Source organism: Telmatherina bonti (assembly GCF_933228915.1).
Source record: "Telmatherina bonti genome assembly, chromosome: 7".
In the NCBI taxonomy this organism is placed as follows: domain Eukaryota; kingdom Metazoa; phylum Chordata; class Actinopteri; order Atheriniformes; family Telmatherinidae; genus Telmatherina; species Telmatherina bonti.
In genome coordinates, this window is record NC_136625.1 from 35,885,089 (window position 1) to 35,907,952 (window position 22,864).

General features: G+C 39.7%; 2 protein-coding genes across 3 annotated transcripts in view; one reads left to right on the top strand and one right to left on the bottom strand.

The window, feature by feature from the left end:
* Positions 1 to 22,864, top strand: part of LOC306758211 (uncharacterized protein) — a 30,468-nt gene that overhangs the window by 6,996 nt on the left and 608 nt on the right. The window lies entirely within an intron of this gene.
* znf644a (zinc finger protein 644a) lies at positions 29 to 22,061 on the bottom strand. Of its 2 annotated transcripts, XM_079243091.1 has the most exons (7): positions 21,925 to 21,979; positions 18,156 to 18,239; positions 9,069 to 11,499; positions 6,317 to 6,907; positions 5,488 to 5,613; positions 2,573 to 2,675; positions 29 to 914 (listed from the first exon to the last, which is right to left on the bottom strand). In XM_079243091.1, exons 3-7 carry the CDS (start codon positions 11,494 to 11,496, stop codon positions 719 to 721), a joined length of 3,444 nt encoding a protein of 1,147 aa, XP_079099217.1. In that variant the 5' UTR covers positions 11,497 to 11,499; positions 18,156 to 18,239; positions 21,925 to 21,979; the 3' UTR covers positions 29 to 718. The 2 variants fall into 2 exon arrangements, with proteins under 2 accessions (XP_079099217.1, XP_079099218.1); XM_079243092.1 differs by lacking the exon at positions 18,156 to 18,239 and having other exon boundaries at positions 21,925 to 22,061.

Sequence of the window (22,864 nt, forward strand, 5' to 3'; positions counted from 1 at the left end):
ATGTTTTACGCATCGTATCTGTGTGATATAGTACATTTAAAATTAAATTATTTCAAAACAGTATATTTAAACATTAAATATAAGTGACATGTACGAAGGGCATGTTCAGCACAAGCTGTGCGTGTTAGGACTTTCTTTTTTTTCCCTCCACCACTTGAAGTTTTACTTTGTTTTAGAAACAACATGAAATACTATAAAACATTTTCTATGCATAAAAGGTTGCAGACTTTTTTTTTTTTTTTCTTTTAGCAATTTCAGTGGAAATAATCACCTCCGTAGTCCTGGCCTGTAAAGAGAAAGTGGGCGCTGATTAAAACGTTACAACCCAAAGAAAAGCTGATTCTGTGTTCGCAGTGAAACACACAGAAGGTGCTCCCCAATTTCGCCTCAAAACTCAAAAAATCTGAGGTAAAAGTTGTCTTCATTAGAAATTGATTCCACTCTACATTACTGCATAAAACAAGAAAATATTCTGTCTACTTGAAATTGAGTTTTAAAAAAAAACAAAAAAACAGGACCATGTAAAAACAGAGATAGGTAACGATATCCAAAATAATAATTCAGCTGTCCAAACGTCCAAACATGCACAATATCGAAGAAACATTGGGCATTTTGTACTTTTGACCAGTAGTTCATTGACTTAAAAAAAGAAAGTGAAATAACATCCAATTTACATACACATACAATCTAGTGAAGTCTAAAAATGTCCCCATGGGCCTCATGAGGCAGCATGTGTGAGTGTTAAAGAGCTGTTCTGATCCGTCTTCAGGGTTGTGGCTTCTGTGGGCAGCGAGGTGACCTCTACCATCCCCAGCCCAGTGTGTGGGACACCAGTGTTCATAATGTGTCTCTGTAAATGTTTAATCCAATCCTCCTGGACCGACAGGGGACCCTGGAAGACGAGGTCGCAGAACCTGCAAGGAGGAGAGTCCGTCTTGAGTTTTTACACCAGAAAGTATTGAAATCGCAGTTCTTGTTTTCAAAACCTCCAATTCCTTTGTCTGCTATCGGTTTGCCCACCTGTTTTGTTTTGTTTTGTTTTTTTTAGTATAAATGTACACGTAGAAGCCGAACTCTTTTAATCCCAGTCATCATACAGACATTATGTTGTCAGGGCAGCCTCAGACGTCAGACCATTTAAAACTAATGTATCAATAGACTAGGCCTGGGCGATGTGACCAAAATCTCATATTCCGATTTTATATTCCCATAACGATATACATAACCATATAAAACTGTGTAATGTTGTGTCAGTCATCAGTTGTGTCAGATGTTCTTGGCAACAGCAGCAGCGATCTCCTTCCATCTGGGGGAACTCTGGCCGTATGGCGTTTAACGGGTCAAAGCATGTTCCAGCGGTTACATCTGGAGTTTATTATGAGCTTTCTCCTCCACTTAACGCTTCTTTTATTCGTTGACTCTCCTGATTTTAGATGTCTCCCTGCTCCAACACAGGTGATAAAATGAGTTAGTTGTGTCGGAGTCCGTTGTTGGGACTGTGAGCTAGTCTGTTGTCGGTTCCACGTCTTTTATATCCAAACTGCATCCATGCGACAAAAATGTCCCTCTTTTAGGAACAAGTTCATCAGTTTGGGTGGCTGGTCATCTTTTAGTGAATTATCCTGCTCCGAAACATGTCTGCCACAGTCTTCCTCCATGTTTATATATTGCAGCGTGGCGTAAAGCACGTCTTGACATACTGCGGTAAAGCAGCTTATCGTGCCTCATATGAAACAAACGTTTTCTATCGTCCAAACGATATAGATTGTCATATCGCTCAGCCCTACAATAGACATGGCGCCATAAATATCAACCAAAACAATAAACAAGTCATATTAGATCAGCCTTTTATCTGCATTTAATTTTCTTTAGTCTTTATTTTCAGGAGAAAAATATTAGCAGAAACTATTTACATGTTTACATTTTGTTTTTCCGATTATAGTTATTTATGCAACCAATAACCGACAATCATTATAAAACCAACGTGCATCAAAAACCTTTTCTCGGCTTAATTCCAGCCATTATTTTGTTCTTTTTAGACACAGAACTTTTTATTCAGCTATGTCTGTACTTGTTTGAACATTATTGTCAACTTAAGCTCTGATTGGTCAAAAGTTTAACAGGAAACATCTTCATTGTGATTTCTGGATTAAAATACAGGTCCCTTAACAACATGTGACAGAAATGTATTTTTAAAATGAAACTATCAGAAATAATGGTGATTTTAAACCTCCTTGTCCTGGACAGGATATCAATATGTCCTCCGGTCACCTGAAGGTTTTGGATGTCCCCTGCTGCATACACCTCAACCTGATTTATGGGTCAACATGCTTGTGACAGCAAGCTGTTGTTGAGAAACATTTAATCTGATCAGAACTGTTGGAGCAGGGAGACATCTAAAACCCTCAGGATTGTGATCCTTATGTATCACAATTTACCAAACAGAGTTACACTACCGTTCTTGAGAAACTTGACGGTAAGCAATGGGGGTGCTAGCCGTCTAGTGGAGTAATGAACTGACATGTTATGCATCATACGACATGAGAAGACCAGGATGTGGTTTACGAGTTACCTGCAGGTGAGCCTGTACATTTCCTCTGGAGTTTGGGGTAAAGGCAGTGTCTTCTTCTTTGAGCCAGGCCTTGAGCGAGTCCGAACTGCTTTACAGTCGATTGCTAAAAGACAGAATTTATACTCATTTACATTTAAGTAATACAGTGACAGCATGGCCACATAAAACTCGGTTTTTAGTGAAAGCAAAGCGAATAGTCGGTTTGTCTCTGCCTAGCAACACAAGATGAAGCTGTAATCATACCTCCTTGCAGGAAAGAGTAGGCTCTTGAAGGATTTCTGTTATGAAAAGGTCACTGCAATTAAATCTGTCTTCCTGATGGACCCCTAGGTTCTTAGCTTGGAATTTGGGAGGAACCAAATAACTGCAAGTACTCTAAATATAACTTAAAATTTGGACATTGACGACCACTGACGATATCTTGCTACACAGAAGAGAGATACTTTTTTTTTTTTTTTTTTTTGTATGTACATGTCAAAAAATGACATTTTTCTGGTATCATACTTGGAATCTTATTATGTGATTGTTGAGAAACCACTTTAAATATTAAATATATTTTTTTACTTGGTAAATTACGTGGTACTATTTTTTTATTTAAGAATAATTGGCAGAAGTTTCTCAAACCAAGTACACAAGAACATGGTGTGTTTTCAAAAAATGGTGTCCACCTTCACAGAGGAGTGTTCACAAGAAACCTTGATCAGTATGAAAACACAAAATGTTACATGCACACTGAGTATTAAAGGCACGTTACAGAACATTTAGACCTTAAAACTCTGCTTTCTGGACTTGCTTAAGAAGTTCTGTTAACAAGTGGCTAAGCACGCCAATTGTTTTAAATACACACATTGGACTGGTTCAGCAAAGAAATTCAAGAAGGCATTATCAGATGAAAAGAGGAAAAGAAAGAGAAAGGGGCAGAGTAAGAGATAAAACTAGTCGAGACAGAGCTGTCTTTTACTAGTTGGAGAGATCTCACAATACATGCAGGATACAAGATGGATTAGGGGTTTATTTTACTTTATATCCAGAAATACGATTTATTACTGTGAGTAGAGAGGCGAATGAGTGCTGTGGGTCTGATACAAAAAGGAGAATGTCATCTGCATACAGCATAAGTTTGTGACAACTTCCATGCATGCAGTTGTCAATTTGACACTTTGTAACTCTTTAAAATGAATAACAAAAGACACAGATTAAATTTGATGACAGAGGGCAGTGGACAAGTGGACCTGGTATGCCCAACCTATTAAAGCAACATTATGCATCCCCTCTCAGGCATCTGGGACATTGGTTTCTGCCTCCTGAAAAAGACACCCCCATGGTTCAGTCTTGTCAACTGGGCTTCTCTACCATACTTCAACATTTTATCTACCAATTTCATTCCCCACAACCAGTCTTGTCCCACTTTGGAAGTTTGGAAGAAAGTGGCTAAAACTTTTACATTTGACTTTCATCTTAAGTCATCTAGTATCCAAATCCAAAACTCTGTAATATTAAAAACAAACATTTTTGTGGCAGTCTGTTTAAAAAATGGATCTGTGTTAAGGGGATTTGTATGAAAACTATGCACTAAAATCTGTTAAAAACTTGCACTGGACTTTAATCTCGCCCACCAAGACTTTTGGAGATATTTGCAGTTGCGACATGAGAATGTGAAAACTTTTGGTTCCCCAACAGAACCCTTGTCTGACTGTCAGTTTCTAAAGAACATTAGAAATGCATTTGGACGTGGGCATGAAGCATCAGCCTATATTCTGACTAGGGCTGTGACAATGTGCTTTTGTCCCAATCCAATTCCGATTTTTTGGGTGCCGATTCAATTTAAATTGTGATTCTAACAATTCTTTGATATTGCTGATTTTTGTAGATTAATAACAAAAATATATGTATATAAAACTTTTCTTTTGCTCGTCATTTTTCTTGATTTCAATTAGGAAAAAACATCACAGTTGCCAGATCATCATTCTGCTGCTATAATGCCCAAGAAGACAAGTTAAAAGACCAATTAAAATAATAAAAATTACAAAAATTTTATAATGGATTATTTTTATTTATTTTTAAAAAATCAATTTTTTAAAGAAAAAAAAATTGATTTTAAAATTGTGAAGCAAAAAAATCTCGATTTTTCGATTAGATTTTCCCACCCCTAACTTACTGTCTCTTAAAAAGACATGGGAGGAAGATTTAGGCTTTTCCTTCTCAAAATACAAAAGGAGGACAAGAATTGTGAATGAGATTGGCCCAGTTTAAGATTCACACTGCACATCTTCTAGATTGCTTAAGTAAGCCTAACAGGCACTGTTGGAAATGCCAGCAGGATAGTGACGCACTTTTCCATATGCTCCTGGGAATGCCTGATAGTCCAGAGGTTCTGGTCTTCTCTTCATAATGTGTTGGATAAAATAGTTGAGCAGAGCATATCTTTTAATAATAGGCTTTATGTACTTGGAGAACCCTCTGTTTTTAGCTTTCTGGCCTATTCTCGTGCACATTGGGTTCAAACTGTTATCCTGCTGTGGAAAGAGACTTGGTGAAGGACTGGAAGGTCCTGGTTACTCCAACTGTTCACCAGCGGCATATCTCTCTCGGTACACTAGCAGCATTCAAAAGTTTGTCATTCAGACTGCTGTACAGTGTGGATGACTGATGAAAGGTGGGGCTGTTATTTCTGCAATGTAAAGGCCTTAGAGTTTCCTGCTCATCGATGTGTATCTACTTCACTTGTTTGTAATGGTGTGACCTTATACCCATGTTCTATTGGTATCTTTGTAATTACTACAATTACTGTTCTTATCCAGCCTTTTGTTTTTCATGTTTCTTTGTTTTTGTCTTTAAATTTCTTAATTTCCTAAGTGTGAAACAAGAAGAAAAATGTGAAGGCACAAAGAAGTGATACAGCGTGCAGGACTTACTGGTTCCCTCGAGTAAGGCGATCCTTTGTCTTTTTGCATATGCCCGCAGATGATTGGACAAGCTAACTCCACTGTGGAAAGTTGCATTGCAATGGATGCACACTTTCCTGTTGAATTCACCTTTCTCTGTAAAAACAGACAGAGATTGACAAACAGGCTAATGTTTCTGTAAAAACAAACTAATTGAAAGCATCATATGTTCAGCCAGAGGCTTCTTCAGCTCTGCTGAAACACGGAATTATGCAGACCATGTCTCCACAAAAAATAATTTAACCTAAAGATTTTTTTCTTCAACTGCAAGTGACCAATAGCTATTTTTGATTACTTAAGCTGTAAAAATAGTAATTTTTTGGGATTACTGACATCCTGTGACAGAGTGCCAACCTGTCCAGGGAGTACTAAACTGTTTTCCTAATCGTAATTGATATGCTCCGGCTTCTCTGTGATGCTGTATTGGACTAAGTGGATGCAAATGATTACTACTTTTTTATTTTAGTACTTCTAGTACTTTAACATGAATCAGATTGCAAAACTAAAATAGTTCTCTTTATGACTGTGTGATGGTTTGTGACCGTCTTTCCTGTTTTTCCCATGCGACATTTATTTGTTAATTTAATACAATAAATCCCATTGTTCAATTTTATGCTAATGACACGTCACTTCATCATTAAAGTATCAGATGATAATTTATATGACTACTTTACTTGAGTGTGAAGAGATATTAAATAATTTTAGTCTTTACTTTCCCCCCTGTAAATCAATAATGCCAACAAGATTAAAACAGTGTACTTAATTACCAAACATTTACTTTTTTGAGGAAGTTACTTACCAGATACTGAGTTTGGCAGTGAAGATGCAACTCTTGATCCTGAACTGTGCTCGTTGTTTGAAGAAACTGGTAATACGCTTCTTGACATCTGAGAGGATCCCTTTACTCGGGCATCTTCCTGACATTTCCTTTTCTTCAGAATCCCTATCAAGGCTGTTGTGCCTGAGAGTGAATTTTTAATATCCAACTTAGTCTCCAGTTGCCCCTTTTCAGATTCGATTTCTGCTAAGGAAAACGTGGGCATCAATGGTTTGGCATCAGTGCAACTTGAAATTGTATGACTTTTAGGGAATCCAGTTGGTGGATGAGTGAAACGATTAGCTGTATGCAACTTTGGTGAGGCGCCATATTGGAAATGGTTCCGTCTTTTTCCCAGAATCTGAAGGGCTCGCTGGCACTCCTTCTTGTCTCGCATCAATTCACGAAGTAAAATTAATGGGGATTTGTTCTTTGTGGAGAAGCTTTTCCCAAGCTTCTTCAGGTGGCCTCGTATGTGGTTGGACTGCCCAGTTCTGTTATCGAATGAGTCTCCACATAAAGGACAAGAGTGTATGCCCTTCGTAGTCTCAGACTCTGACTCTAGCTGCAATGCTAAGGGAGGAAAAACAACAAAACATTGAAAAATTAGAAACAATACCATACAAGTACAAAATATTAGAATTGGTTTGCATCAAATATAGCACACAAAGCTATATTATAACCCAGGAATCGCCAACTCCTGTTCTCACAAGCAACTATCCTTCAGTAAACAGTAACACACCTCACTCAAATGAAACATCTTTCACAAACATGTTAGAGGACAGTAGCTCAAGAGGACCAGACTCGGAGATCCTTTATAAACCCAGATCTAACCATATATTTTTACAAACTTGTTGATAACTAACTAAATGTGCCATGAGATCTTTAGATGCATTAGCGCAGTTAATTGTTGTTGTTTTTTTTTTTACTAAAGTCTATGCCTCAGTTACATGCAAAGGTTTTACCTACTGATAACAGCGGATAGGTGTTCTTGCCTGCTTGGAGCTCACAAAGAAAACATGCTCCATTTCTATGCAATAGATAAACATCTACAGCAAGAGGAATTTCTTGACCATGCATGGGAAATCCACATGATGAAAGTAAAATGGCAGCACATGCAACATCTACACTGAGCCACACGTTCATCCACCGATGCAACACGCATTACAACTGAAGCACACTACAAAATATAAAACCAAAACGGAAACCAATACAACAAAGATTGTAAATAAACTGACAGTTTCAAGATGCAACTTTCTTTTGAAAAGGAAAGTAGTTAGTGTACTCAATAAATAAAAATGTTTCTTAGTCTGTAGGGATGTAAATAGTCTGATGATGCCAATACAAAAAATAAACACGTGAACTGTTGACATCAATTATAAAGATGTGAAAAGTCAGAGCCAACTGAACACAACAACTAGAAGAAACAGGGCACAAGGTATAACATTCAACTGTGGCTGTATCGCTTTATTGTTCCGTAAAAACAACAAATACCAAATAATGGACAACAGTCAACCTATTCCATGTGGACTCATGGCAGATACATCAAAGATGTTGGAAAGCAACACTACTTATAGGAGTTGATGCTCTTTTCTTTGTCTCTTGGAAGTCTAAATTTAGAGTGGATTTACATCAACAGTGTTGCCAACTAATACCAAAATTTGTTGTCCAATATTTGAGCGCTTACTTCCTCCCTTCCTCCCTGTGATGCTGGTGGTATTGCAGCTGCATAACCAAACCTGCCCACTACTTCTTACACAAGCAGCTCTTGCTCTTGGAGTGCAGTTTTATCTCTTATCTAAGTATTGGCTAAATCAATTTTCAAAAAACTTGGTAGACTTGTGAAATAAGAAAAAAAAATGCTAAAGAGCATGAAAATTGGCCTAATATTTGCTTTCATTGAATGTGACAATAATCCAATGTTAATATGGAATCTCAATGGGATCAATAAGAGAATACATAAAGTCTTACTTCACAGATACAATGGCCTTGCATATATGGACCTTATTGGAGGTTGGACCGTGTATAGGGTTTATTTAAGGCTACTTCAAATGCTGATATGACAATCTACACATCCTATGTTGATTTTTTTTTTTTAGGTCAGGGCTGACTTTTTTGAGTTTCCAATCAAAGTCAGTGGAACTCTGAAAATAAACTATCCAGACCACCAATTCTGACCCAACAGCATAAAAAAATCATATAATTACTGAATTCCCCAGTGATGTAGAAAAAACAATCAATACCTAGACTTTACAGCATATTTCAGAAGTGCTTGCATGGTTCATGGTCTAGAAAGTGACACTGAAGCCCCATTTCCACCAAGGGGTCAAGCTTGAACAGGACAGGACAATGCACACATTTTTTTTTTCACAATTCCACGGACAAAAACTGGGAAGGGTGCCAAAATATCAGATCCAAGCAGTGCTGCTTTTTTGAGGTCCGAATCTTAAGCTTGTTACGCCCTCCACGAAAAGCAAGAATAGTGTTCATGCTCTCAAGGCTGCAATAACAAGAAAAAAGGATATTTTTTGTCAGGTCCATTCCTACTCCATGAGAAGCTTTGTTTGCAGTGGGGAGGGGTCATTGCGGTTGGTAATGCCTATTTTTATGTGCAATGAACCCTTGTTACCTCTGCCATGGAGGTTATGTTTTTACAGACGTGAGTAAAACAGGCTATGTTGCACAACCTTACCATCACAGAAGAACTTGGTGGAAGAAACAAGTATGCACGTACCTTTTCTCAATCGCCGGAAAGCTGACATCTTCCGTCGAATTCGTGGCCTTCTATCTTGAGAAGCCACTTGCTCAGGAGGCACAACATGACGTGCGTTGTAACTTAGCCCGACCCTATGAAGATGCCCTCGCACATGATTGGACAGCCCAACACCGGACTCAAAGACGGCTGGACAGTATGGACAGCTCTTGTTTTCCGATTCCAATTCCAACAAATCATCTGTAGGGGATTCTCCCAATGGTATTTGGTGGAGGTCGAAGGTTTCTTGAAATACCTCAGTTTCTATGCACTCTTCTTTAATTTCAGGTTCACTCTGCTCTTGCTCTTCACTCTTTATTTTCTCAAACAGCCTTTTAGATGCCTGTAGAGCGCCCCTCATGGACATTCGTCTACTATAGGTGTATATTATACTTTTTTTTTCTTTTGTGATGCTGCTGTCAAAAAAGTTACAACTGTCATCTGAATCATTAACCTGGAAAGTATCTTTTTCGTCATAGTCTGACAATTCTTCTTCCAGGTTTACCTTCTTGGGTAAAGGTTTTGGTAAGATGAAACATGAGTCTTGATCAGAGGTGTTGCGATATGGTGTGAACATCTTACGTTTGGATGGTGACTTTTTGACCAATGAATTATTGATGTCTGACTTGGGGCCATTTGTGGGTACAGCAGAGCCTTCAACCTTGATGGGCATTCCTTGCGCCTCATCCCTACCATTGTTGTCACTTTTGGAATCCTGAGCATTGATACTACAGTTATTGCTTTCCTTCTTGTTATCTGCCCCTTTCTTTCCATGGCTTTGTCGAGACAGAAGAACATTAATAGATTTGTCAAGTTTTGATTCTGTTAAATGAGACTTAGGACCTCTCTTGATCTTGCTATTTTTGAACAAGTCTAAAATATCACTGGACTCATCAGGTGACAACGCCCCTTTAGAGATTTGATTTTTTATTGATATCTTAGATGTGAATTCTGTATCTTCAACAGGAGTTCTGCAAGTCGACACCTGGTGCTCCTTGGACTGTGAGTTTTTCTCATTGTGCTGTTCTGCGACATATTCCTCCATCGTAAGTTGATGGCGTCGCAGAAGGTGATTTTGAAAAACATGTTTGCTAAAAGCTTTATAAGCACAAATGTTACATGGAAAGATGTCAGTTTCATCATCCTGGATGTGTTTTTTAACAGTAATAACAGTGTGCTGCATAATGGTATGTCTCCTAAGATCATTCTCATTCAGAGTCCTGAAGCTACATTTGTCACATCTGAACTTTCGCTTGTCCTTCTCGTGTGTTTTTGCATGATAAACAAATGTGTTAGGGCAGTTTGTCCCAAATGGGCACTGGGGGCAGCAAAACTTAGCGTTCTCATCCTCTTTCTTCCTATCATTCATGCCTTTGATTTCCTCTGACAGTTTTGTTCTCTTCTGATGGATGGACATGTGGTCAATAAGCGCCTTGCTTTGTTTGAAAGACTGTCCACATTCTCTGCATATAAAAGGCTTTGGCAAAATACTAGGAGGGTCCTCATGAGACTTCATATGACGATGCAAGCGATGTTCTTTCTTGAAAATGAGCTTGCATTTCGGACAAGGGAAACATGATGGCTTCCCCTCTGAATGTATTGTAAGCCTCCCCTTCAATGGTGAAATTTCATGATTCATACTATTGTCATGTGAATTTCTCGCAGGTGTTGTGTAAAGAATTTCTTTAATGGCCTTGACAGTCCCATTGGGATACTTGGAAACTTTCCCTGTTTGTGGTGACTGTGGCTTGGAGAGCTTCTGTGACTTCCTGCCCTTTCTGACTTGACTGGAATCTACTTGGCCTTCAGCATCAGATGATTCCTCAGATGACTGTGGGCTCAGATCAGGGTATAAATCTTCTGAGGGATCCACCATGACAACCATGTCCATTTTCCGTTTCCTCCTTCTTTGACTATGGCCAGAACTGACTTCCTCTTTAGGGTCCTCACCAGGGGATTCACTGTGGTTCTCCCAAAGAAACTGCATGAACTCTTTATGAGGATCCCAACTGAGATCATTGGCATTACTAAAACTGTCCAAGGAGTTCTCGGGTGATTCATCATCAAACCCCCAAATTCCTGCAGGGTCGATTTCCTGCACAGTCTTCAGTTGGGTAATGCTCTTCTCCTCATCCTTCTCAGAGGAGTTGCTATTGAGTTCATGGGCTTGTGTTGCCTCTTGCAAAGAAGGTCCATTTCCCAGGCCGACTGGAGACAACATATCTTCATTTGATAGAACATCTAGGACGCTGTTTTGTTTTAGAGACGGCTTGCTAAAAGAATCGGTACAAGAAGCTGATTCTTGTTCCATTCTCACTGGTTCATGCAGGAGTGTGAGGGCACTGATTTCAGAATCTGCATCTTTGTCATCTTCATCAACACCTGCCAGACATGACATTTCCATTGCCATGACCTGAAAAAGAAGAGTAAAGCCTCCTTAGATATTCCTCAGTTGCAAGTGTTAAACTACAGACAAAGCAATAACTTATTAGAATAAGATTACATTTTCAAATGTATTTAAAATGTAAGGTATAGTAAGGAATTTGGGCATCAGGCAGTGGCTACAGTAATATGATGGTTTTTTTAAATTTGGAATTAATTATTCCAAGTAAAAGTATTCTCCTTTGAGTCTGCATGGAAATAGTATTCCAAATAGAGGTTTACACGATAAACATGTTTATTTGCATTTACTTAATTCTGCTTCAGATCTGGTTGTTGAGAAGGCGTCTGATTGGACTGGAGCAGACATTACGTACCTTTGTATACTGGAAATAAACAAAACTGCACTTCTGTTTCTTTTTTATGTTATACCATGGAAGACCACATAATAGGTACCGTATTTGCTTAAATTTTGATTATATTTTTGAAGTACCAGCTCGACACAACCACTTTTTTAGCAGCTGAGGAAGAGAAGGAAGATAATGAGCATGTAAAGAACAATAGGAATTAGTGGAATGAATGTTTAAATGGCCCTGCGATGGACTACTGAGCTGTCCAGGGTGTACTCTGCCTTTCACCCAAAGACTGCTAGGATAGGCTCCAGCTTCTCTGTGGCCCTTCATTGGATTAAGCGGTTAGGATAATGAATGAATGTTAAATGGTGGAGGAATTAATAAATTTGGGTTTAAAATGGGAATAAACCAGCCACTTACTTCGCGATAAAGTTTAATTCCGAATTGTCTTTTTCATTTGGAATTAAGTGAACTTAACTTTTATTCAGAATTAAAGAGGAATTAAAACTCATGTAAACATGGCCAATTAGATGGGAAACAGCAATGCCTCAAATAATTTAATGCATAAACTTTGTTAAGGACTTATTAACTTGTCATAGGTGAACCCTGCATTTTATTCAATGCATTCAAAGAACAGCAACTCTGGAACTGGCGTTATGTAAATTTGTGCATTTAATTTAATAATAATCATTTATGTTTATCTAAATTAAGAAATAGTGTTTCCACTATTTAATTTTGTAGCCATGACTGACAGATGGGTAGTGCAGTCATATTCCAATAAGTGTAACAGTAACTGATGTTAATTTAAGATAACCAGTGTCAACTTCATTTGCCTACTATAGTGTTTGGACCAATTGACCTTAAATAGCACTGGGTTTGATGTTCATAATCTATTTTTGTATTGTAACATCTATTCAGCTTGTAAAATCTAAAACTATTTGTCAGCAGTTACCTTTCCTTACTCCATACTTTCAAAGTTTACCTTGCTGTGGACTTAACTACTGAAGTTTAATTAGGCCCCGCCCCTTTCCCTTTAACCACACTGCATGCTGTGTCCACCTGCAGAACAGATGTCAGACAGCAGAAGAGTAGCCTACTGCTGTTGTGCATCTGGAGGTGGGAACCCAGGTTACGTTAAGAATTTTGTCGACCATGTGAAACCAATTAATTTTTTGCAATTTGGCCTTAATGTATGGGAACCACTGAACCACTGGGTGCTGGGGTTAATTCTTTTTAACTGTCATTTAATCAACTACATTTTACTCACACAAACTATGCTTTAAAATTTGTTGCATTAGGTGCAACAAACTAGCACTGTTGTCATAAAAATCTAAATTCAAGGAAAGGCAGAAAATGAACTTGTTAAATAAAATAAACCATAGAATAAAAAGCACAGACATGGTTCTCTCCAGTCACTAAAGTCTTTTTCACACTGCTTGCTGAAGACTGTAGCTTGCTGTAGCATATCAGCATCCTGTGTCGACTACAGAGGTGGAATGGAGGGTCAAAGCTAACGGGACAATAATTGTGATTCCATTACTTTTTTTTTTTTTGCAAAACAGACGTGTAAGTTTTGACAAAAATTGCATTGGTGTTCCATTAAACAGTGTTTAGCGCATAAGCTTCAGTTTCTGTAAAATCTTGTTAGCTGGACGAGATTATATGAGAATTGCGGCTTATGCGTGGTAGCCACATAGAGTTATTTTGGAGTTTTCTACTTGTTGCGGAGAATTTGCTATAGCTTTTCAAAGCTTTTCTCACTTATTTTCTTTTCTAAAACGCTGAATTTGCTGTTTGTTCCACATCGCGCCATCTTTACCGGAAATAAACTGGTTACAATGCTCCCCGTGACATCCAGGGACACATAAATGCAAAAAATTTGTTTCCATTACACTTTTGCAAAATATTTGCTCTAAAAAACCACCTCAGAGAGCATAAAAACTTTTTAGCGATATTTGAGACTTTTTTTAAAAAAAAATGTGTTTCCATGAGTGTATTTTATTGCGATATTCACTTTTTGTGCAATTCTATGTGAAATGGAAATGCAGCTAATGATACATCGCAGCCAATAGATGATGGTGACTTAGCTTTACTCTGTCACTAAATATAAACCAAACAAAAATCTGCTTTGTGATGAAGTTAAACTGTTGTACAATGAAGAATCTATAGTGCAATTACTTATTGTACTTTTACTTGTGCTTTGTTTGTCATTTCGAGGTTTTGGCATTCCTCCTGGCTAACTTTCAGCCAATTCAACCAATGTGGTAGTCTCAACAACTAGGGGTCTGTGTATTACAAATGGCTGTTTATTATAGTGCTAACACAAAAAAGTAGGTTGATTGATCCAGTAGAATTAAAAGTGAAGTAATACATACATCTAAGTCCTGGGATATACTTGCTGCTAGCAACATGTTCTTCTTTAGAGTTCTAAGGATGTGTACTGCACCCTAGCGGTGACCTCCAGTATTGAATGTTTTGGCTGTATTTTGCGTTGTTTGCACCAAGTATAGACGTAGCTGAACGCTGCCGTGTACGCAAGCATACACAGTAAGTATATCCCAGCCCAAACCCACAGGGTCTGTTCTGATTGCCCAGTAGCTCCATGTGAAGTGTAATAAACAGGGTATTCATCCATGGCGAGTAAGACTCCAAACAAATTTGATCCACTTAACAGCGGCTTTTTCACAGCTAAGGATAATTAAAAGAACTGTTCTAATGGGAACTAAAGTGCCTCTAACATTTGTTTTCTAAAGACTTTTTTTCTTAGAATTAAAAACAGTGGAGAAATCAGTGGAAGTTAAATTTTTACGACTTATTTCATCAATGCTAAGTGGCCGTTTGCAACTTTTTAACTCAGGAACCAATGTATACTCCTGGGTTGTCTAGGTATTAATAATAACAATAATAGAATAGATTCATATAGCGTTTTTCACTGAATCTATTATTAAGTAATTGGTGGCGGTAAGCACCATGTATCACCAGAGCTACACTGGGACATTAACGTACATTCAAAGTGTCTTGGCCCAAGGATACAATGGTAAAATGACTGAGATGAAGCAGGGTGCATACTGCAAATGCTTCAGTTATCAGATAACCCACTTTCCTACCACAGCCATTGCGGCCCCAAGACTTGTCCTAAGCCCATCTTGGCTGGCAAACAGCATGTTGGAGCTAGCAAGCCACTGGAGTTGTTATTAGCCTCATACTCTGAGGAATACATGATGTAGCACTAACAGTTTAATAGCATTATTCCCCCTACTTAACAAACATAACTGTTCCATTACCGCTCTGTTCTACTAAACAGAGGCGACATGAAGCTGCTTACTGCCACAACTCTTGTCACCTGGAGAGCTTCCACTAGGTGCGCTACACAGCATTTCTGAAGCCTTTATTAAGTGTCTTGACGCTCTACTTTCCTAAAAATACGCAGCTGTTTTTTTTTCTTTCTTTTTTTTAATGCTTGTCAATAGGGCTGTGTCAGATGTGCTTGGCAACGGCAGCAGTGATCTCCTTCCATTTGCGGGAACTATGGCCGTATGACGTTTCAAGGGAAAATGCTTGTTGCAGAGTTTGCGTCTGGAGCTTATTATGAGCTTTCGCCTTCACTTGACGCTGCTTTTGCGACTTTTGCTAATTGAGTATTTTTTATTCTGTATTTTTTATCCTGATTCTTGCGCAGGTGGTAAAATGAGTTACCGGTAGTTGTGTCGGAGTCCGTTATTGGGACTGTGAGATAGTCTGTTGTCGGTTCCACGTCGGTCTTTTTATATCCAAACTGCATCCATGCGACAGAAATTTCCCCTCTTTTATGAACAAGCTCATCAGTTGTGGTTGGCAAATCATCATTTAGTGAATTATCCTGTTCTGAAATGCGTCTGTTACCTTGTTTCTACATGTTTGTTTATTTATTGCAGCGTGCATCTTGTAAAGCGCATCTTGACGTAAAATACTGCAGTAAAGCACCTTATTGTGGCGTAAACAATAGAGCCTCATATGAAAGCATAGACATTTTCTATCGTTCAAACGATATACACTATTCACAAAAAGTTAGGGATATTCAGCTTTTGGGTGAAATTTCACAACAAGCCTAAAATGCATTCAAACCTGTACAGGTGAACTTAATGTGATCTTCTCTAAGCTTTTAAATGTTTCAATAAATTTTGCACAAGTTGCTGTTCTCTAACAAGGAGCTTAACGGCAAAAATCACGGCAGGTGTGTGATCCTTGAATTGACCAATAAATGTCCTGGTTCAATTAGAGCTGGTGTTTAAACAGTTGTCCTCATCATGCTGTTCACATTTTGACATCATGAGACCAAGACGACACCTAACAATGGAACAACAGTTGCCATTGCGATTCTTCAAACAGGACGTTCTCAGACAGAAGTGCCCACTGAGCTTGGAGTGTCACAGAGTGTCATCAGCAGGTTGCAACAGAGATATGGAGAGACTGGAAGAGTCACAGAAAGGCCTAGAAGTGGATGTCCTTTGGCCACATCCCGTGCTGATGACCGCTACATTGTGAACACTGCGCTGAGAAACCGGATGATGAATGCCACTCAACTCCAGGCACGTTTAAGAGAGGTGAGAGGCACCCAAGTGTCACGTCAGACCATTGGAAACCGTTTCCATCAGCGTGGTCTGCGTGCTAGACGACCTGCACGGGTACCTGACCACACCACCAGGCACAGGCATCATCGTCTTGCATGGGCCAGGGAGCATTTACGCTGGACGAGGAACCAGTGGGCCTCAGTGCTGTTCTCTGATGAAAGTCGATTCACACTGAGCAGAAATGATGGCCGGCAACGATGTTGGATACGTCAGGGAGAGCGCTATGCATCAGCCACTGTTGTCACCAGGCGAGCTTTTGGTGGTGGCGGTGTTACAGTGTGGGCAGGGGTGTCCACTTGGTACAGAACTGCCCTACACTTTGTGAATGGTACAGCGACAAGCCCATACTACCTGAATAACATCATTAATCTAGTGATTGTGCCCCTACATGAACAGCACAGGCCTAATTTCATCTTCATGGACGACAATGCTCCTGCTCATCGAGGCCGCATCATCAGGGAACGGCTGTTGGAGACTGGTGTACCTCAAATGGAATGGCCTGCACTCTCTCCAGACCTGAATCCCATTGAAAACCTGTGGGATCAGCTGAGCCGTTGTGTAGAGGCTCGAGACCCTGCACCCCAGAACCTCAATGACCTGAGGGCTGCCCTTCAAGAAGAGTGGGATGCCATGCCTCAGCAGGCAATAAGTTGCCTTGTGAACAGCATGAGACGTCGTTGTCAAGCTGTAATTGATGCTCAAGGGCACATGACCAGATATTGAGACGTTCAAATTTTTTGTTGTGGTGTAACTACCATTGTTGTTACCTTTTGTGTTGAATGAATTGTTTGAGATGAGGAAATCAGTAGTGCATCCTTCTACTTAAATGTCTTACTTTTATGATATTATATCACTGTAGCATGAACATATTGCATTTTCCATAAATTTCACCTGAAAGCCAAATATCCCTAACTTTTTGTGAGTAGTATATATCGTCATATCGCCCAGCCCCACTTGTCAATCTAGAGCAGAGCAGATCGTTCAAGGAGGAAAATCAGTAAATGACAAGCAAAGTGGATCCAGTTGATGTAAAAAATACAACACAATGTGCAGGTTTTGGATCATGTTTCACTCTGAAACATCAACACTGCGTTATTTTTTGCAGCATAGGCAACAAACTATCTTTGAATTTTGACAAGACTTTCTCTACAATGGATCTCTCCCAAAAACTGCATGAAATTTTACAGGGTACTGATATTCCTAGTTACTCCACATTTGAACAGATGTTCAATTTCAAAATAATAGTGTTGGTTATCGTTGGACTCATTTGCGAGGAATGCAAAGGTTATAATCTGAAACTGACGTTGAAGCTCAGAAGTGAACTTATGTACTGCCCTCTCGAAATGGATGGATTAGCTAACAACCAGGCCAACATATAGGAAGCGGTATGTAGACAAACGTTTGACAATGTGTGACAACGTTTACCATAGATGTAGATATTTATGTACGATATAGAGCAAAATTGAGTCCTGTTCACGTAAACTGGAATCTTTGGGCGATGGTGACGTCTTTCACTCAGACCTTGTTTCACCTGTGAAAAGCACAATGGTGAACCTGTGTGTCATGTTTATGCTGCTGCATGTTCTTAATTCATCTGGTCTGATGAAGCAAAACCTGGTGGAAAATTTATTCCATCAGCGAAGATGCAGAAGTTACATGCGTAAAATAACTAGTGGTTAGCATGCAACCCTTTTATGCGAATATGTTTATGAGGAAGTGGCACATACTTGGGTGAATTGTAAAAGTTGTACTGCCCAGTGGAGGCCAGCCACGGTGCTTTCTGCATACAAACATCATGGTGTAAACAGGGCCTAATTGATAACAAAAGAACATCAGCTCAACCTTACGCAAACTGCATGAAAAGAGCTATACGCACATCAGTTTAGCTTCATTAACCTTCATAACTGGCTCTGCTTCATGCAAAAGACCAATATAGACCCTTTCATCTGTCTTCTGTATCCTTTATGTACAGAATTTGGTTGAGTGTAGTATAACTGTTTCATGCTACTGTTTCTCTTCCATGTTTACAGCAGAAATTTGGTGAAAAGCTCCAAAATATTCCAAAACTATGTCACCACAAACTGACCAAAACAAGGGAGTGACACCATGTAATCACACTGCGAACATGGAAGCCTCTAAAGCCTCTAAACCTGTGCGTCAAGTCCTTGCAAACTTACGTGGCCTATGTAGAGCCAGTAACCAACATTAAAGGCCAGTATATATACTTAAGCAAGTATATATACTTGTGTGACACTTCTGCACTGCACTCTGGTGGACGTATTACCAAACAACCATTAAAACATCAGGGATATATTAAAGTATATTAAAAGTGAGTTTTTGAAACAGATTAACTTATCAACCAACATAAAGGGAAAATAAATGAGCCTTTAATAGTGCATTAATTCAGTATGCAACTTAGTGTTTTACAGACAGTTAAGTAGGGTTGAGTGGTACGGCAAAGTTTTCATATCACGGTTTTATTAAAAATCATGGGTTTTACAGTATTTGACGTATTCTTTTTTCATACAAGAGTGTTCTTACCCTGATTATCTTCTATTAAGAAAAGAATTACTGTAATTGATTACTGTCAGGGATGGTAGCTAGCTTGGTCTGTAATTTTCCTATGTTCCAAGTACATGGCCAGAGAGGTGACATTCCACGTTCCTAGAGCTAGCTTCTGCAGCCGGGGATCGGACCACCAGGGTCCCCGCCCCTTGCTGCCGCCCAGCTCACACTGCACCCGACTTCTACGGCTCCTCCCGCAGATGGTGAGCCCACGGGAGGTGGGGCCCATGTAACCCTTTCGGGCTGAGCCCGACCGGGCCCCATGGGCGAAGGCCCGGCCACCAGATGCTCGCTCTCGTACCCCACCTCCAGGCCTGGCTCCAGAGGGGGGTCGTGGTAACCCGCGTCCGCGTCTTATACAGGCGGCTGAAAAGGGTTTCCTCCGCAGGGTGGCCGGGCTCTCCCTTAGAGATAGGGTGAGGAGCTCGGTCATCCGGGAGGGGCTCAGAGTAGAGCCGCTGCTCCTCCGCATCGAGAGGAACCAGTTGAGGTGGCTAGGGCATCTGGTCAGCATGCCTCCTGGACGCCTCCCTGGTGAGGTGTTCCAGGCACGTCCCTCTGGGAGGAGACCCCGGGGAAGACCCAGGACACGCTGGAGGGATTATATCTCTTGGCTGGCCTGGGAAGGCCTCGGGATCCCCCCTGCAGAGTTGGCAAATGTGGCTGGGGAGAGGGAAGTCTGGGCTTCCCTACTTAGGCTGCTGCCCCCGCGACCCGACCCCGGATAAGCGGCTGAAGATGAAGATGAAGAAGTACATGGCGGGTATGGCGGTGTTGCAAAAATATCTGCGGTCTGGCAGGAGATTTCACCATTTTTCACCACTGTCTTGAAGCCATCTTTCTCCATGGTATTTATAGGAACCATGTGCTTCACGAGGTGGAATGTAACTGCGTTAGTTATCTCGACCCTCCATTTGCTTCTTCCCCCCTATGCAGTCGCTTTAGCAAATGTGTCTTGAAGGGACGTCTGACTGCTGCTTGCACTCTAAAACGTGTTTTCAGTCAAGGTGGTAAGCAAGTTGCAAGTTACCACGGCCGGCTACCACTTTTGCCTGGCAGCATTTGCAAAAGATCGCTGTTTGGTCCATGTCTGAACTTTTAAAGCAGAAGAACTTCCAAACAACAGATGTGGCTCCTCTTTTTGGAATTAGTTCCTCTGGGTTAGCAATGTTTGCTTCGTCTTGAGAGCTCTTGCCGGCAGCCATTTTGTTCTGTTCAAAACTTTCCTTTACACATGCTGTTGTGTTTGTGTCCAGCAGTGAAATCGGTCCCTGCTGAGACATTTTCTCACTGTGCATGTTCCAAGTGTTGTTTGAGCCAGTATAGCGGTATATTAAAGATGAATATCATAATGAAAATGAACACCGGTTGTCGGTATGCACGATATTTGATTCTTTTTTGTGACTCTCTTCTAGGATCATAGACTGTATATAAAAGAAGGACGAAACCTCTGTGACGTCACCCGTAGGTTTCTGAAGAGCTGAATTGAAGCTCATTGAGTGGTTCCTACCATCGCCATCTTGGCAGCATAATGCGTGCCGTCTCTCTCGAAAAATACAAACATGGCTAAAGATGCTGAGCTGAGAGGGGGCCTATAAGCGGAGTTGGATGACTGATGTCTATCAAACGCCGACCAGCTTGTGCTAACAGCTAACACATGTAGGCGGCTTGAACTTAGCCGTCTAAACACCGCAGTTGTGCTACACACTGCCTTCTTGCTGCGGGATATCGGATACCTGTCAGTCAAAAGGACACACCCCTAATTATGCTACTTTTTTTTTTTTTTTTTTAATAAAATTGGTTATAAATGGATGAATAAATAATAAATAAATAAAAAACTTCACCCCCCCACTATTGTCATGAAGGTAAACCTGACCTATTAAACCTAAAATGTGTTTTTGTACCAGGCTGTAAATGTGTTTATTTCTGCTGGGAAGTTGGTCTTTTTAATATGGGAGTCTATGGGGATTCGCTTTGTTTCTCAGCACCTAGTGGATGATGGGGGAACTGCAGTTTTATGCACTTCCGCATAGGCTTTTAACTTTTAACCGCCGAAGGCTCCCTCCGTCTTTTATGTATGGTCTATGGGCTAAACTTACCCCACCCAAAAACAAAAAAGACAATGAAAACGAATCACTGCAGATAAAAGAAAATGTGTTGGCAATTTTCCAATTTGTATTGTTTTTGTTTTATTTTAATTTCTAATAAAATTAACATCAATAAATATGATTTCCTTTGGGGCTTGAGATGATAGGGGAAAATTAAAATAAATGAATTAGGAGTAAAACTCTTCAAAATTACTCCTCTGAATTTCTTTTTTCACAAAGTTAACGGTTTAGTTCTGTTAACTGACTTAACGTTTAGGCACTGACAAAAAAAAAACGATTAAATAGTAAACATATTTGACTCTGCTTAGATGATTAATTGTAGCCATTTATAACGCTACAAGGTCGAGGGAGTGAAAGGTCTGGGGGATTTGAAGGGCAATAAAAGTGTCATAGCAAGTGACTGGGATTGAGTCTGATTAATGTTTCTGAATCATCCACACAGCAGCAGCAGATCTGCAAAGGGATGGACCTCGCAAACAGCGTTTGATGAGCGGCTTGTGGATTTTGTTCACAGCTAAAACTTTCAGCTCAGTAGTTTAGCAATATACCACCCCACAGCAGTTTTGGTGTATTTCTAAAAGTACCTACTTAAAGAACAAACCAGACCATTTAGCTTTCGGTTCGGTTGTGGTATGATTGCATTTATTTGAGGTTAGTATCAGGCTGTGTTGTTGGATGCTGCTTGCAGGAGCTGCAGACCATTCCATTAAGGCTGTTCCATACCAAAACCTTTTCCCCAGGCTAAACTACAGCTAATGACAACAATCCCTCGCTAGTTACTGTAAACACATCAATAACGTAATGATAAACAAGCAAACGTTACCTCCGAGTGGCGTGGATTTCAGGAGAAGGCGATTTAAACGATGCATTTAATAAATTCTTACTTTCGTCTTCCATCTATTTCACAGTCGCCATTTTCCGTGGTGGTCTGGTGTGGGACGAATCATTTCTTTTGTAAGGGTAATCGCGTATTTTTTTCAAGCTTCGCTGTTAAAGAACAAATAGTCCCTCAAATAATCGAGTTATATTGTGTGGCTATTTAATAAAATAGTCATAAGCGTGACATTACTACAGTTTCTAGCTTGAATGATTTTGTCGCGTATTGTTACGCGTCGGCGCAGTGCTCCCCCGAAAGGTCTGAAATGGTACATTCCACATAGGAGGCATAAAATCCTGAGTTAATGACCATCTCTTTTGGGTAGCAGATTTTTTTTTTATTTAAGGTTGATGGCAGTTAATCGTCGATTAAATTGATAAGACAAATGAAATACCCAGTTACCATTTAACTCGAACATTTTATGTGCAAAAATGTGATCTTGTGTAAAGTTATCAATGAGGCAGAGACAGGGAAAATGTTACCATGGTTGTCTTCTCCTTGGCCTTTGTTGCTTGCGTGATTTGTCTGATCAATACCTGGTCTGGTCTTTTTTCCTAAGAAAACACATAGTGTTTTAACAAGTAGTCTTTATATTACCAAAAATAATTACACAATAAGACTGGCTTTGTGAAAATTAGCACATATTTAACAGCACAATCACTGTCCTGTTTTGGTAAAAACGTACTAATAAAGTTGTGAATGTATTATGAGCTCGCGCTGACCAAAATGTCATATTTTGCGGGGTCAAGGGTTAAGTTTTAAACCGAATAAACAATATTTTAATATTTGTAGAGGAACAGAATTGATTATTACAGGTGGGTAAACAAAGATAACTCTGAAAATGAAGAATATCTTTGCTCATTTATGAAGTTAAATGACTAAAACG

Coding starts and splice junctions, on each gene's coding strand:
- znf644a (XM_079243092.1), bottom strand. CDS start 11,496: ATGGCAATGGAAATGTCATGTCTGGCAGGTGTTGATGAAGATGACAAA. Junction 6,908..9,068: donor TTTCCGGCGATTGAGAAAAG/GTACGTGCATAC, acceptor TTCCTCCCTTAG/CATTGCAGCTAGAGTCAGAG. Junction 915..2,572: donor ATGTACAGGCTCACCTGCAG/GTAACTCGTAAA, acceptor TCCTCCTTGCAG/GTTCTGCGACCTCGTCTTCC.